This window comes from Triticum aestivum, chromosome 3B, assembly GCF_018294505.1.
Source record: "Triticum aestivum cultivar Chinese Spring chromosome 3B, IWGSC CS RefSeq v2.1, whole genome shotgun sequence".
Taxonomy (NCBI): Eukaryota; Viridiplantae; Streptophyta; class Magnoliopsida; order Poales; family Poaceae; genus Triticum; species Triticum aestivum.
Genome location: NC_057801.1, coordinates 832,777,205 through 832,793,689, shown reverse-complemented (window position 1 = coordinate 832,793,689; position 16,485 = coordinate 832,777,205). Strand labels below are relative to the sequence as shown.

Here is a 16,485-nt window from a genome sequence, read left to right as displayed (position 1 = left end):
ATGGCAGTATACCTCTAACATGTAGTTGTACAAAGAACATGAGGTTGTCAAGGTACATGGCCTCTACGTTTCCGCAAAGTATAAAAATGTGACATAGTCTGTTTATCACTGATTATGACGAGTAAATAGCATAAAACTACTACTTTACAAGTTAGGGTTCCGAAAAACTACCGGTATTTAATTTTTCTCAAATAACTACCAAATGGGTGGTCGGTTGTTTCAAAAACCCAAATCCCCGAGTCTTTATCAGTTGATCACGATTATGACAATTGAGGCCCACATGTAAGATAACCGTTCGTTTGACCGTTAACTTTGATCGTTAACTTACATGTGTGTCCCACATGTAAGTTTTGCAAAAAAGTAATCAGGTCCCTACAAGTTTTCTGAAAAAAGCAATCAGGTCCCCGTGAGTTTTTTGAAAAAGCAATCGGGTCCTCGAGGCAAGGTAGCGCTGCCTCCTCCGGCCGGCGAGCCGCGCCTGCAGCGGCCGAATCCTCGTCTTGCACCACCTGAGGCCGGCGAGCCACAACCATAGCGGCCGGGTCAATGCCATGCATCACCTGCGGCCGGCGAGCCACGCCCGCAGCGGTCACCATGCCGTGCCTCGCCTTCGGCGGCCGCCGCCCAGCCGTGCCTCGCTCGCGGCCGCCCCGCCGTGCCTCGCCTGCCGCCGCCGCCATTTCGCGACTCACATGTGCCCGCCGCCACGCGGTGCCTTGCCTGCGTCCGCTGCCATCCCCTGCCGCGAGCTCCTCAAGCTCGACGCGGACGGCCTCGTCGCCACCGTCGTCGCGGTTGTCGCGAACTGCTGGAATGCGCACCTCCCGTCGCCGCGGTCGAGGCCGGCCTCGTCGCCACCAGGAGTTGGGGAGGAGAAGGAGTGTCGTCGCCGGCTTGGGAGGGAAGGGGGTCGCCGGCTCGGGAGGGGAGAGGTCAGACACAGGAGGAACAGAGGAGCGAGGGGAAGAGATAGAGAGGAAGAAGAAATAAAAGAGGAAGAGGAAACTTACGGTCAAACTAAGGTCAAACTAATGGTTTGTTTAGGTGCGGGCCCAACCTATCATAATCGCGATCAACTGATAAAGTCTCGACGATTTGGGTATTTTGAAACAGCCGACCACCCATTTGGTAGTTATTTGAGAAAAAATAAAAATCAATAGTTTTTTGGAACCCTAGCCGGTAAAGTAGTAGTTTTATGCTATTTATTCGATTTTGACCAATCCATTGAGCACTGCTGAGCTGGATCGATGTTTGGTGTCCGGCAGCATGCGTTCGATCACTTGGGTCTTCAATGCAATTGGGCAAATGCTACAGACTAGCCAAAACGCTGCAGCCCAGCCCAATCGCCATTCTGCCCCTAACCCAGCCCTTCCCTCATGTAGTGCTTCGTGGAAACATGAAACAAGCCGCCTCTATCAAAACTGTTCGCCGCAGCCATGAAATCAGCTGGCCACCGGAAGATAGGTAGGCGGGGGTCGCTGCTCCTCCAGCGGGGACCCGGGGCGACTGCCCTAGCTCGCCCCAATGGTGGATCTGCCACTGACCACGGTGTTCTGGAAGCATCACTTCACCCTTCCCAGATAAAAAGGCCTATACATGATACCTCTTGGGCCATGTTGCAGAATGAGTAAACCTGTGATGGGCCAAGCAGATCGCGAGGAGAACGGGAATAAGAGAAAGCAAAGTACAAATTTCGGATTCTTCTATGTCTCATCATTGTGGTCTTGGGTACTAATCTACCTCTGCTATACTTTGCCTAAAAAACCCCTCTACTATACTTATATTCTGCATTCTTATATCAACGAAAAGATTACCTTGAATCTATTACCATGTACTATGTGACATTTTGGGTTTTCCAAATTCACTCCATTAATTTTAAGACGTGCAGTGCACGTGCATAAATAGTTAAATACTAGTTATTGACTAGTGTTCATGGGATGCAGCACTGCTACAAGATGAGTGATCCATGGAAGTGGTGTCGCTCGCTGGACCAGGTGAAGATTGGTCCCATCGGAGAGCAACTAGTAAGTTGAGTAAGACAAGAGAGCGTTGGTTAACATGAATAAAATACTACTCCCTTCGATTCCTAAATATAAGACATTTTAGAGATTTCAATATACACTACATACGGATGTACATACACGTATTTTAGAGTTTGTTGATTCATTCATTTAGCTTCGTATCTAGTCTATATTTGAATCTCTAAAAGGAATTATATTTAGGAACAGAGGGAGTAAATCATACTGCCGCTTGCTTTGTATGAAGTCTATTTGAACCTCTAGAAAGTCCACTACATTAAAGTACTCATAGCAGAATAGTGAGGGCAGCTACTATCATGCATAGAAGGCGCAACCAACTAGGAGTTGGTCTATGGGTGTATATACATCCTATTTATAAAAACAATTAAGTAAAAAGTCAAAAAAACTGAAAGTATTTTTAAAATAAAATTGACGTTCAATTATACTTGCAAAAAAAGTTCCACAAAAAGAAAAATAACCCATTGGCTTCTTTTAGAAAAAAAAATTCATCCAATATATTTTTTGCCCTGAAGTCAACGCTGATTTTTTATTTGTGAAAATTTACATACTAGTGTGAATGAAATTCTAGTTTATTCTAAAAATCTTATTATTTTACTTTTATTTCTTGTATTACTATTTTTCCTCGTATGGTGTGTATATACATGCAGAAACCAAAGGTTCTTTCAACGACAAACTGATGCTGAAATGAACGGTGCTACGGATCTATTAGTACCAGCAGCATCCATCACCCTGGCCAAGGAAAATCGTACATTAACTAGGGTGGTTGCACTGGACCAACAAGTGTCCCATCAGACCCGTGCTAGCATCACTAGCAGGAGTATTAATTCAACTACCAGCAACGCTATTCCATCCGCCCAATCGCTCCCTGTATACGACACGACGTTGACACAGCTCGCTGGAGTGTCATGCCTCAAGTTCAGATCTTTGCTTTCTCACCCGCTTTCCTCCAGAGGTAAGCATTCCAGTGAACATTAGTACAATTTCTCATATAGTTCGTGTCAATGGCCATAAATCAGCCCCTCCCCACCCCCAATCGCAGTATCCCACCACATCAATCAACAAGCCCCCAAGACCAATAAGTCCCCTGCATCTCCCGAGCGTCGAGTTGAGCCAGAGTTTGCTTCGAGAGATTAAATTTATTCCGTCGAGATGGCATCGCAGGCGATCGAGGTGAACAGGGAGGGCGCGGAGGTGTACCGTGGTGCGGCGTTGTGCGCAGAGAAGGCGATGGAGCTGCTGGCCGAGACCAACATGCCGCTGGCGGACATCGAGGAGGTCGGCTACAACCGCTCCACGGGTTTCGTGTGGCTGCGCCAGAGGAAGGCGCTCACGCACACCACCGAGGTGACGGCCTTGGTCGAGGACCGCAAGATGAAGTGCATCACGGGGGTCAAGAGCAAGGAGCCCCTCGTCTGGGTCACCGTCTGCGACATGTACATCGACAAGAACGACCACTCAAAGATCACGTTCAAGACGCCCACCGGACTGGGAAGTGTTAGCAAATAAGCCACGGTTGTCTGAAAGTAGTCTGATTAGTGTCCGAGTAGTGTATGGCTTGGCCATGGTCTGGGCATAGTGCGACTTGTGTCTAGGGTTAGTCTGAGTTGTGTACGGGTGCGTGCGTGTGCGGTGAGCATGTTGGACGCGAGTCCGTGGCCGCGCGCAGTCCCTGGCAAGTGTGCGTGCGTGCGTGAGTCTGTTGGCGAGAGTAGCGGGATGTTGCGTAGCGATCGGGTGCAGCCGGCTGCGTAGGACGCGTTTGTGCGCGTCGTGGGCACGCCGGGCTTGCGGATCGTGGGTGTGGAAGAGTGGAGCGCGGCGTCGTGCGCGCGCGTACGCATATAAGTCTCCCTCCTGTGTCCTGGTTCAGCTGTGGTGCAGTTCGTGCTGCGGGAGAAAATATTTGCCGTTTGTGCGGCAGGCGTTCGAGCGCCGGGAAAACCACCCCCGTGTCCACTACTGCTTCTCCTTCCTCCTTTCTTCTTCAGTGTGTGCGAGAGAGAGAAGTACAGAGAGCTCCGGCGAGCGAGGGAGAAGGCTGCAACTCCAACAATTAGCATCAGAGCCATGTTGCGGGAGTTGATCGCCGGCGATGTCGATCGTGCCGTACGCCGGCGGGTCGGGGAGCTTGCTGCCTGTGCCGTGCCCAGTGCTCACCGGTGAGAACTACACCGTGTGGGCAATCAAGGTTGAGGCCAACCTCGACGCGGCTGGGCTCTGGGAGGCTGTGGTTCCGGCGGAGCACGCGGCGGCGGCGGTCATCGCCAAGAAGGACAAGCCGGCGAGAGCGTATTTGCACGGGGCGCTCTCCGGGGAGATTTTGCAGCAGGTCTCGTCGAAGAAAAGGGTCGCGGTGATATGGGCTAACTTGAAGACGAGGTTCGTCGGCGCGGACCGCGTGCGGGCGGCGCGGCTGGCCACTCTCCGCGGAGAGTTTGAGCAGCTGCGCATGGCAGAGGCCGATACGTTGGATGTGTTCGCCGGCAAGCTCGGTGGCATGGAGGCGCGATTCGCGGGGCTTGGGTCGATGCTGGAGGACGCCGCGATGGTGAAGAAACTTCTCGACTCCGTGCCGGACCGCCTGTACGCGGCAGTGGTCGGAATCGAGCAGTTCTGCTACGTCTCCACCATGGCCTTCGAGGAAGCGCTCGGTCGCCTGAAGGCCTTCGACGAGCGACTGTGACGCCGTGGACAAAGCGGCGGCGAGCACGGGGGTGATCAGCTGCTCCTGATGATGGCGTAGTGGCGGGCACGGGAGCGGCCCCAGGGCGGCGCTCGGGACGACGACGACGGCAGGACCGTGGCGTCGGGCAACGGCGGCAACAGGCGTGGCTGCTACTACAGCTGCGGCGAGCGCGGCCACTTCAAGCGATATTGCCCAAGGCTGCGGAAGGCGCCGGCGGCAGAACGGGCACTGGGCACTGCTGGTGGACGTCGACGTCGAGGACGCCGGCCTCCTCTAGCCCGTGGCTTAGGGGGTGACTGTTAGCAAATAAGCCACGGCGGGGTACTTGTCTGTCAGTAGTCTAATTAGTGTCCGACTAGTGTATGGCTTGGCCATGGTCTGGGCATAGTACGACTTGTGTCTAGGGTTAGTCTGAGTTGTGTCTAGGCTTAGTCCAGCTAGTGTATGGGTGTGTGCGTGTGCGGTGAGCGTGTTGGACGCGAGTCCGTGGCCGCGTGCAGTCCGTGGCAAGTGTGCGTGCGTACGTGAGTCTGTTGGCGAGAGTAGCGGTAGGTTGCGTAGCGATCGGATGCAGCCGGCTGCGTAGGACGCATTTGTGCGCGTCGTGGGCGCGCAGGGCTTGCGGATCGTGGGCGTGAAAGAGTGGAGCGCAGCGTCGTGCGTGCGCGTACGCGTATAAGTTCGTGCTGCGGGACAAAATATTTGTCGTTCGTGCGGCAGGCGTTCGAGCGCCGAGAAAACCATCACCGTGTCCACTGCTGCTTCTTCTTCCTCCTTTCTTCTTCAGTGTGTGTGCGAGAGAGAAGTACAGAGAGGTCCGGCGAGCGAGGGAGAAGGCTGCAGCTCCAACAGGAAGGACCTTCCCCGTCTCCGCCTACGGAAAGGAGGACGACATCAAGCACAACGTGGCCAAATAAGCGACCACGGTGGGCATAAAGTGTTTCTTTTTCTATCAGATATACAGAGTCTGACACTACGATGAATACTACCTGTACTTATTATATATATATATGATCTGTTTTAATAAAGTGAAATTATGAAGTTTTAAATCACAGCCGATCAGAAATGTCAGCTTGCTTTGCATGGCTCCTTAAATCATAGTACTCCCTCCGTCCGGGTGTATAAGTCATTCGCGTAGTTCTAGGTCATCGATTTGAGGAATTAAATATGTGTTATTTGTCATGAAAAGTATACCACTAGATTACCACGCGGATGTAGTTTCTAAATATATATTTTTTGTCACATATAATACATATTTAGATAATTAAATTATCGACCTAGAACTACGCGAATGACTTATACACCGGGACGGAGGTAGTAAGTAGAGTCATTCATGCCAAAGGCCAACTCCAATGCGCCGATCTAATGGGGATTTTAATAGTAGCCATTTCCCCAGAAGAAGCACTACTGCGACAAGCGTGGTTTACGTGCACGTGCTATGGGTAATTAGCAGTAATGCCTTCTTTTAATAGGTGCTACTGATGCGAACCAACCTGTGATTGGATGGTTAGAAGTACTGTGGTATCCCCAGCTCACCAGGGTTCAAATCCTGGTGCTCGCATTTATTCCTAGATTTATTTTAGGATTTTCGGCGATGCGCATTCAGTGGGAGGACACGTTCCCGTCCAAGACGAGGTGCCTGCCGTGACTTCGTAAATTTTAAGATGATATGCCGGCTCAATCTTTTCAAGTTGCTCTACGTGTGTGCGTTCATAGAGGTGAGTGTATGCGCGTGTATATGAGCGCTTGTGTCTGTATTGATATTAAAAAAAACAGGTGCTACTAATAAGATTTGATGTATAACCTTTTTTCCCTAGTAGTGTTGGTGGCAGGCGGTGGCCAGATCTGTCAAGGAGGAGGGAGGTGAGTCGGGCCGGCGGTGAGGGAATATATTTGTAGGCGAGGGAGGGAGCTCCGCCAGGTAGGTGAACGACGACTGTGGGCGTTATGCCTCTAGTAATGAAGGCAGCTGAATCCGCACGGCTACATCAGAATCCAGACGGCCACATGGCGCCGGAGCTACGTGTGAACAACGGCAAGCCACCTAAAGTCAAAGGCCTACCACCGCAATTACGCCGTATGTGCTATTGAAAGCACACGGCATTAGGGGATGGCGCACTGCTTACTCCGTCACGCAGCGTGTACGCGAGTGTTTGTGGTACGCCGTGTGTTTTTTGGGCTGGCCACTGCGTATAAGGGCAAGCTATGTATATAGTAGGAAATAAGTTCATATGTGTTTGACTTTCGCCAAATTGAAACAATATATACCAAACATAAATAATGCTACGAGGACTATGCAAGCCAATCTCTCGGAGGTGCACGTGCTCACAGGGGTAGGGTATACATGTATGCTTTCAGAGGGTGTGTTAAAAAAATTAATGCAACGAGATATGATAGACACATGCCTCAAAGTTCAGTTGTACTCCAAAAGTAGTGCTTGACATGCTTGTACTCCAAAAGTACGATTAAGAGGCATCCCGCCTCAGCACTATTCTCGAGCACGTGGGCGCCGTCGATGACCACCAGCTGTATGCGCCCCCCGCCGCACAGGCGAGCACATTGATTAGGCGTCGAACCTAGCCAGGTCGGCACCCAGCCGATCTTTTGCACCAGCGATAGTTATGCCGTGTTGAGCACCACCAGGCGGCCGCCTTTGGGGATATCCATGTCCAGGCGCCTCCAGCCAGTTGAGCACCCCACCCTCCCGGTTCTTCGCCCTGGCTCCGGCACGGAGTGCCGGCGGCGATCTTGACGACACCATATGTTAACTTTAATCTTAATTGATATATATGCATTTTAGTTTGTTTGTCGTTTGCATGTAGCTTAGTGTGTAGCATGTTGTAGTTCGGCAAGGTATGCATATGATATGTACGAATCCGGCGAGTATCAACAAAGACATTAAAGGCGAGATATCCGTGAGATTAGTGGCCTGAGTTATACAACCGTGTACTAGCCTCTTGTGTATATATATTTGTTGATGTGAGTAATGAAAGATAAGGCCGAGAGAGTTGGGGGAAAATGTACCGTTTGTGTCATCATGAATATGGGCGGAGCAGTATGTCACCCTTGGCTTCTAGGGATCGATTATCTTGAGCCCTCTTTTTGTAAGGCTATGTGGGATCTTACTTTTTTTATTGAGCCATATGTATTTGCTGCCCGATGCCTGTACATGGCTCCTAATGGGGAGATATCAAGGACGGTGGAGCAAACATTTATTAATATTTTTCTTCAATGAAACAAGTGTAAACTTCTTCTTTGTTCATGGTAGTTGTCTTGTACTAAACTTTTATACTTCATTTTGACAACCAATATTTTTTATTAATAAAGTTTTTTACATAGCATAATTAGGCTCAACATTTTTTCTATTAAGACTTGATACTATTTATGATACATGGTACAAATGTATACTATAGAATAATACACTTGTGCTAAACTTAAAATGTACTTTTTAGAAAATGTACTACAATCTTTCATTTTCGAGGCTTTGTTGTAGACACAACTTTTGTCAAATTGTTTCAAAAAGCAAGAAACAAAGAGATCAAAATCATACACCTCCACGTATTTGTGGTGTGCATAATTTATTTATATGCATTCACGGGACTGTATGATCATGTATAACTTAATATCCTTCAAAATTTGAAGATATCTCTGAAGTGGGCAATCCAGCAGTTATTTTAATACACACTTCTAGTGTAGGACGAGTAGGAAAGGATGTAATCATTATAAATTCTAGAGTATATATGTTGTTCACTTGAATTATTAATGAATTGGTATTCCTAGTTAAGGGGCACTTTGTGGTAAATATTATGCAAATTGCACGTGCGGAACTTATTAGTGGTGTCCCCTATAAGTACACACCGCCGGTATCTGGCCAAACTACCAATGGTATGCCACATTTTTTTAAATGCCACTGATGGTTCTCTGGTAGTCGTGTGACTGCCTGCCAATGTGTATGCCAGCGCACTCGAAAATCATCCCACCGGCGAAGCTCGCCGCACCACCACTAGATCCTTTTTTTCGGTGGGTCTTCCGATAATTAAGACAAGTGTTGCATTTTTTTCTTCAAGGCCGCCTCTCTCACTACTAGGGAAAAGCCTAGTAGCAGCGCGGATTCTAGGTATATCAGTAGCGCGAGGGCCGACGCTGCTGATAAGGCGCTACAACTAACCCGTAGCAGTAGCGCGTGTATGCCCGTGCTACTGCTATACAAGTGTAGCAGCAGAGTGCTGTATGGAAGCTCGCTACTACTAATAGCTCTAGCGTGTTTTGCTGGGACGCGCTACTGCTACTGTCACGCTGCTGCTAACTTTTCTCCACCTGCTACTGCTAATTTTAGTAGTTTTTTAAATTTTTTTCTGCATATTAGTTTTGTATTTGAACAGGCTTTATACAAGAATCTTTAGCACATACAAATGTCATAATCATACACATACTAATGGCTACGAGACCACAAATGTAATCATAGCATATACATACAAATAGTCTCATCATAATCATCATCCAACATAAAGTGGTATCTTGTCATCATCTCGAAAATAGCGATACATGCAAGTCTCGAATACTTGCAACTACAACGTCATCCATCTAAATAATGATATACGCGAGAAGAGCTATCACTATGAGTGAGAGCGGAACTATGCAGTACATGAGGCGGCGGTTACGAGTCCTCTCTCGCGGTAGCATGAACCTCAAGTAACTAACTTCGGCTTCTTGTCTGCTTTGGAGCCTTTATGCCTGGCGCCCGAGACCCCATTCACTTGCGCCTGACACTCAGGCCACTCGTTAGACACCCCCGGAACCTTCCCTTTATACACGACATAGCACTACCATCTCGCCATCAAGAAGATAGGTACCTGTTAGAGATGCATCTTCATCAAGAGGATGTACAATCGTATGCAACAAAATATACTAGAGCAACATGAAAAAGAAAGGGTTAGCAACTGGATGCAACATACAGCACGCAAACTAATTAACTAGAGGTACATAGGTCATCATACCCAAACTAACAAAGTAGCGTTACTTAAGTTCGGCAGGGACCGTGGACATCACAAAGTTTCATCGCTACAGAAAATATACAAGTTCAACCGACACATATCATCATCATCGGCATCGTAAATCACAAGAAGTTCCATCCTTCCATATCATCGAGGATGGACCCTAGCTTCTTGAACGGCGTGATGTCATGACGCTGCATGCCTATGCGAGTTCGGACGTCAGCTCGCGATATAGGGCCGTGGTGGAACATCTGCTTCTCATCAATGACTTCTTTCATGATGATCGTCGCAATGTCCCTTTGAATGCGAAAGAAGTCATCTTTAAGTTTATAATCCGCTTCTCCATGAGATTCTACCCACTTGTGGATATGATCATCATTTCTGTTTGTGATGCGAAGCTTTTGGTGATTCGTGCTGAACTTAATCATGAGATGGAGGATGTAGAATCCATCTTTTTTGCTTGGTTTTGGGACATGGATGCAGCAGAAGTTAGTTTTATGCGCGAAACCCATCTTCTTGTTCCTTTCTGCAAAATTGCCAAAAATTGCCTCCTATCTGTTAGATGTAGATCCGGTGGTGGTAAATCAAGAATCACAGACACACCATCACCATCAACCCAGAATTTTATAGGAGTAGAAATCAGCATAATGCCCGTGCGTTGCAATGTGAGAAACATATTCATAGTCTCACCGCGGGAGGGACAATTGTCTCTCCATAAACGGACACCTTCACAACCCCTTGCTATCAGCACCTGCAGTCAATGACTTAATCTCCTTTGTCATCACAAAACCTCTTGAATCACGACATAGTAGTTAAGTTGTGTCACCATGTCGTGCCTCGTCCTCATCCATCAACCATATCACCGCAGATTCACTCTGCTCTGGCCTGGTCTCTTGAGCAGCCAACCAGGTCTAGTCAGGAATTTTTTTTGTTTTGAGGCTAAATTGTTTGATTTCTTTCCTTAGCCTGCACATCATCATATAGTATTTAATGGAATTTTACATATTTGTGGACAACAACTCTTGGTCCGGATTTCATTCTGTGTGCGAGATATTCTTATCAAGAGGGCATCGACAGCCAGGCTTGTCATGACGAAGGCTGGCAATATCATTGCTCTTCTTTATGGTTGGATGCTAAGGAGGAAATCGAGTTGGGTAAAGTTGAGTCAGACCTCTTACCGATGAGGTGTTATTTTCTTTTCTTCATCCACAAACCAAATTTACCTATGAAGTGTTCACATATCTTCCAAGTCCTATGCTTATTCGTTTGGAAAGAGATTAGATAATATAAGACCTTGTTGTTTTGTGAGGGTGATTCCATTTTTTGATCATCAAAGCAAGTGAAATCCCTTCGCAAATCTTGGCCTGCCATTTTTGAGCCAATTGGGTACAGTTCTCCTTCACCGTCACCACTATGCATGTTGGCTTACTCATCCAAAGTACCGGTGACTTTGTTTGTCCCGGCACTATACCACATTTCCCACTGTGCCAGCCACTGTTTTTTTAAAGGAGGATATACCCCCGGCCTCTGCATCTTGCATTTGGACAATGCATGCATGCAGTGGTAATTGCCTTTGGCTCCTAGGTGCATATGCACCCATTGTCGAAATACACATGTCGAGAAGTTAAAAAATTCGGAACAAAAATCTCACGTGTATATCCGGACATTTTATGTGCGTGGGTTTCAGTGAAAAACGATGTTTTTTTGTGGCTTGTGTAAAAAAGACAATTTCTGATGCTTCATTCTAACTATTCACGAGGCATTTCTTTATCTTTTTTACACAAGCCACAAAATACGTCGTTTTTCACTGAAACCTTGTGAACGCACATAAAATGTCCAGATATACGTGCGGGATTTTTGTTCCGAATTTTTTAACTTTCCGAAATGTGTATTTCGACAATGGGTGCATATGCACCTAGGAGCCAAAACGCCGCTCTCTGCATGCAGCCATTTTATTAATTATTCACAAAGACCATACAGAAGTAATACATCAATACGCCTGAAGCCACCATCTAGGCAACACATGTTACTACTCCTATCCCCTTGATGAATGTGTGCCGACTATCCGAGCCTAATACCAAACAGACAACGCACCAAAGCCTAGCATCTAAAGTCGTATTCCCCAGTCCAGTCACATGCCGGGACTGGGTCACACTCTCAAAAGATGCCACCGTCATCTTTCACTAGTCCATCTGCCGGGCAGGAACTGACGCATCGACTATGCCTAGCCTATCGTTGACGCCACCATGATGCCAGACAACTCCACTGTCCTGCACGTATCTGTTCACACTCCCATCGCCGAACCTCCGCAGCGCCATGCCGCCAGGATTCGCGGTCGGCCTTGAGGTAGATGTAACACCGCTCCTCCTTGTGTCCCCTCCAGCCAGTACTAGCTCCAAAACGATACCCCTGGAGGGGCAACATCATCGAAGGTGCCATCATCGTCTGATCCGGTAGATCCAGATCTATGGTTTCCCCCGAGCATCACAAGTGGGGTGCCACCACCTACTAAAACGATGCCTCGAGAAGGGAACAACATCACAGACGTCACCATCATCCACCACGACCGTAGTCGGCGCGATTTTCACCGGAAGTCGTGTCTCCCCGATCTTGCAGCTGGGTGGAGCCGAGCAGAGCCTCTCCATGGAGACGAGGGCTCCCATCGGCATGCCGACAAGGACCATCCAGCCGCCCCTCACCGGTCCTCCTCGAGCCACCGACCGCCGAAGGCCATACCGTGACGGATCTGGGCAGGATGCCAGATCCACAACCATCGATCCACCCATCTGCACGCAGCCACCACCTTGCTGGATGGAGCGCCGTCACCGCCACCACACAATCTCAGTTCACCGCCGGCCATGGAGGCTTCGATCGCCGCCGCGAAGTAGGGGCACCACACTGACTGCCTCCCCGGGCCTCCCCGCATGAAACGCCTCATCCACCTCACGGAGGATACCGCGACGACCGCCCGCCCTGGATCGGCATTTGACCCGCCGCCACCGTGGCCCTTGCCGGCGGCACGGTGGCTGGGGATGGAACGAGGGAGTCTGGAGGCTAGGGTTTGTAGGCACCCTGGTGTCGGCCGAGGGGAGGCGACGTGAGTGATCAAGGGGAGTCCACGCCTATGATAACATGCTTTGCTCGCAGCCACGGAGCCGTCGCCTATGTACTCTACGTTGCCGACACACCTGCTTAACAACACAGCGAGAGCCACCACTGACACAGAGTACAGGGATACAACTATGCCAAAAGAACCTAGCCAGCACTAAGGTTCTTGGAAGATTAAAAATTCACTAGTCATCAACCCATGCTCCTGCACGGGCTAGTATTTGCTAAACACCATTGGACTACATATTTTCAAAAGCCTTCCCTTGGTTTATATATTGATTAATATGTAATAATATATATTGGCCAGACTGGAATAAATAGCATGTGTATTCCTCAATTTTCTTTGATGAAAAATAATATTAGAATGTATATGTCTTGTTTAACTTTCCAAATTTTGGTCTGATATATTTTTTGACATCAATTATGTGTGTGTATTATGTAGGTAAAATGGTTTATTCGTAGAAGGTACTCCAATGTAGTTCCTTGTGTTTATGTCACAAACAATTAATATTATAGAGTTGAAAATTTATGAAGTGATTGGTACTATACCCAATATCTTCTAAAATATTTAGATACATAAGTTTTATTTGTTTCTACTGTCAAAGACGTACTTTATAGACAATGTCTTCCGCCAAACTGATAACTTATAAAGATTTAGCAGATTTGATGTATACTTTTCGAATATATTATTTTAAGATATATATAAGAAAATATGTACATGGCACGTGCAAACCTGGGTAGAAAATAACCTAACCACAACCAAATGCATGTTTGAAAGATGAAAAAAAATCAGAAAACATTGTTCCATAACGTAAACCAATAGAAGAACTAAGGAAATGCGATAACTATGACTATTATAAAAATGACGTTTGTGGTAGTGATTTGGATAGCGCACACAACAAAATGGATTTATCATTGGAAATTACATGTAAAATGGTAATTTTCTTTGTAATGACTAATTAGTACTTCTCAAGATATTCTTCTTGACACACATAATACATATCTGCATAGTCAAATTGCCGACCTAAAAGCTTGTACACGCCCTATGCACCAGTCTAGGGTGAGTACAAAATTTATTTCCTCCACAATGTATTCTGCAAAGCCCAACCCTTGTAATACTGCGTCTCCCTACGGTGCAATCCATTGACCCAAGCCAGTCGGCCAATTTCAGTCCAGGTCAACCTAAGTTGTATTTTAAGTACTACCTAATTAGTATTACTATAATGTATCTCCTAGATTTCAATCATAGAGAGTTTAGTTATAAAGGTAAAACTACGTCCATGGCAGTGAACCAAAATCAGTCTTTTTTTTTTTGTAACAAACCCTCAAATTGAGATGTATAGAGTAAAAATGAAACAGTGATACACTCGTAGACTACTTTTGTCTGTTAACTGTTGTCTAAGTATACTAACACAACTCAGCACATGAATAATAGTTAGGCGATTAGGCATTAAGCAATGTGCGGCATCCTAGCATGCCTTGCGTTATATATAGTCATCCTTTTTTTGATGGAAATGCCTTCATCCGTTCCCGCAACTGCCATAATCCTATACTACATAGTACAAACCTTGGTTACTTGGCATTCATGCTGAAAATTCGAGATTGGTCATGTGTGTCTTAGCAGACCAAATATTGATACTGAATTGGAAAAATAGAAAATAGCCACGTATTATTTGTTTTAACTCTCAGATTGCAAATCTGCAGTAGATGTATGATACAAACACAGTAAAAATTCGACCATCGCTCTAGCAGTGGGAATTGCACACAGAACAACAATTTATCGCTAGCTATAAACAAAAATAAGAACTGAAATATCTGAAATCCTGAAGTGTCATCATTGGTCACGCATCACTAAACCAACCAACTTAGCTGTCAGGATACGTACTGATCGGAGGTGCAGTTTTGATGCATATCACATATAAGACTGTGCTTTGGGGTAACAGATCTAGTACAGATATTATGGGACGCAGATTTGAACTTGTACGAAAACTGAGTTCTAGAACCAATTTTCTAAGCTGACACATTAGATATTATGGGACGCAGATTTGAACTTGTCACATCTCAACAATAAATAAGTTTATGGGGCCAACGGGATTAATAACAAAACCCACCAGAACATTGCTCAGTTCCTCGACTCGGAATCCTGCATGCCTTGGAGAAGAATAAAACTTCGGCCGGGTGTGCCATAGAGCAGTGTCAGATTGGGGGAGGCAAGTTAAATCGAAAGAGTTCAGGCTGTACGCGGAGGCATCGCGGCCGTAGGAGGGGCCACCTACAGGAAATTAGGTTTTCTGTCAAAAGGGATCAGGTGGAGACACTTCACCAACAATGGCCGCTTGCCAATCTGATTCAACTACCTTCGATGCATATTCTCCACTGAATCGTCCAACATGAATTCCAGTTAGGTCGGGGGATATAAGTTGAGTGGATTTGAGGACCTCTTCCTCAGCCCACATGGATTGGATGGTGGCTGGGGACGTCCGTCCTTGAGATTCTACTATCATAGAGGAAAAGATTGGGAAGAACTGGTTCGATCGATTTGGATGGGACAGAGGAAGAGGACCAGATGAGAAGTAGCGCTCGGGCTCTGTGATTACGGGTGGAAGAAGTCTGCAAGAAGATTTTTTTAACCTTTTCCTAAAGAGGTACTCCCTCTGTTTCTTTTTAGTCTGCATATAAGATTTGGTCAAAGTCAAACTTTGTTAACTTTGACTAAGTTTATAGAAAAGAATATCAAGGTTCATAATATGAAATCAATAATGTTAGATGCATCATGAAATTAATTTCCATACCATATAGCTTCTGTATCGTAGATGTTGATATTTTTTTCTATAAAGTTGGTCAAACTTTGGTAAGTTTGACTTTGACTAAATTTTATATGCAAACTAAAAAGAAACGGAGGGAGTACGTGGGATAGCAACCTAGGACTCTTGAGATACATCCGGCGGCTATAGATAACTAATGAGCAGATCGTACCGACAATTGGTTTTGTTATCAAGGATTAACGTGGAGCCTCGTATGGAGCATCCTATTAGTAAAGTGAAGGGAACTGTCTATGCGCGGCGCGCCGGCCGAACTTTGGGCCGGACGCGTCCACGCATGCTTTGCCTCAGCCAACCATCAAGCGACACGTAGGATGTGAGACCCCCACGCTGTCTTCAACCTCGCACGGATCTCGCCCCCACGACGCCGCTTCTCTACCCGAATCCCTCCCCTCGCGTGGATCTCCCCTGTTGCAGTGCGCGGAATAGCTCGCCGTCAGCCATGGGTGCAGGTTGCAGCCCTGCTCATCTTCCCACCTCCTTTTTCTTCCTTCTCCCACTCTTCATCTTCCTTCTCCTCCTCCTCTCTTCCATTTTTTGCTGCAACCAACGGCAGTCCAAACGCCGGGGAGGACTGAGGTGCCCGTGCTACAACCATGGCGACCGGATGGGCTGCAACCGCGGCACTGGGAGAGTTGCAAACGGTGTTTTCCCAATGCTACAACCATGGATGCAAAATGCTACATCCACTAGATAAAAAAGCTTCAAACAGACAACGTAATACACGATAAGTTACAACCGTTTCACAAAAAGCTTCAAGCCGCATATGAAAAAGCTTCAACCAGAGATTGAGAAATCTTCCACGACAACGGCCATGGCGTCTCTTCGTTTTTTTA

General features: G+C 46.9%; 1 protein-coding gene across 1 annotated transcript; it reads left to right on the top strand.

The window, feature by feature from the left end:
- The first annotated feature begins 2,997 nt into the window (after window positions 1-2,997).
- Window positions 2,998-3,585, top strand: LOC123066935 (uncharacterized). The gene has a single exon (XM_044489914.1). It carries the CDS (start codon window positions 3,189-3,191, stop codon window positions 3,543-3,545), a length of 357 nt encoding a protein of 118 aa, XP_044345849.1. The 5' UTR covers window positions 2,998-3,188; the 3' UTR covers window positions 3,546-3,585.
- The last annotated feature ends 12,900 nt before the right edge of the window (window positions 3,586-16,485 follow it).

Excerpts from the sequence above, each read along its gene's own strand:
- LOC123066935 (XM_044489914.1), top strand. The coding sequence starts at position 3,189 with ATGGCATCGCAGGCGATCGAGGTGAACAGGGAGGGCGCGGAGGTGTAC.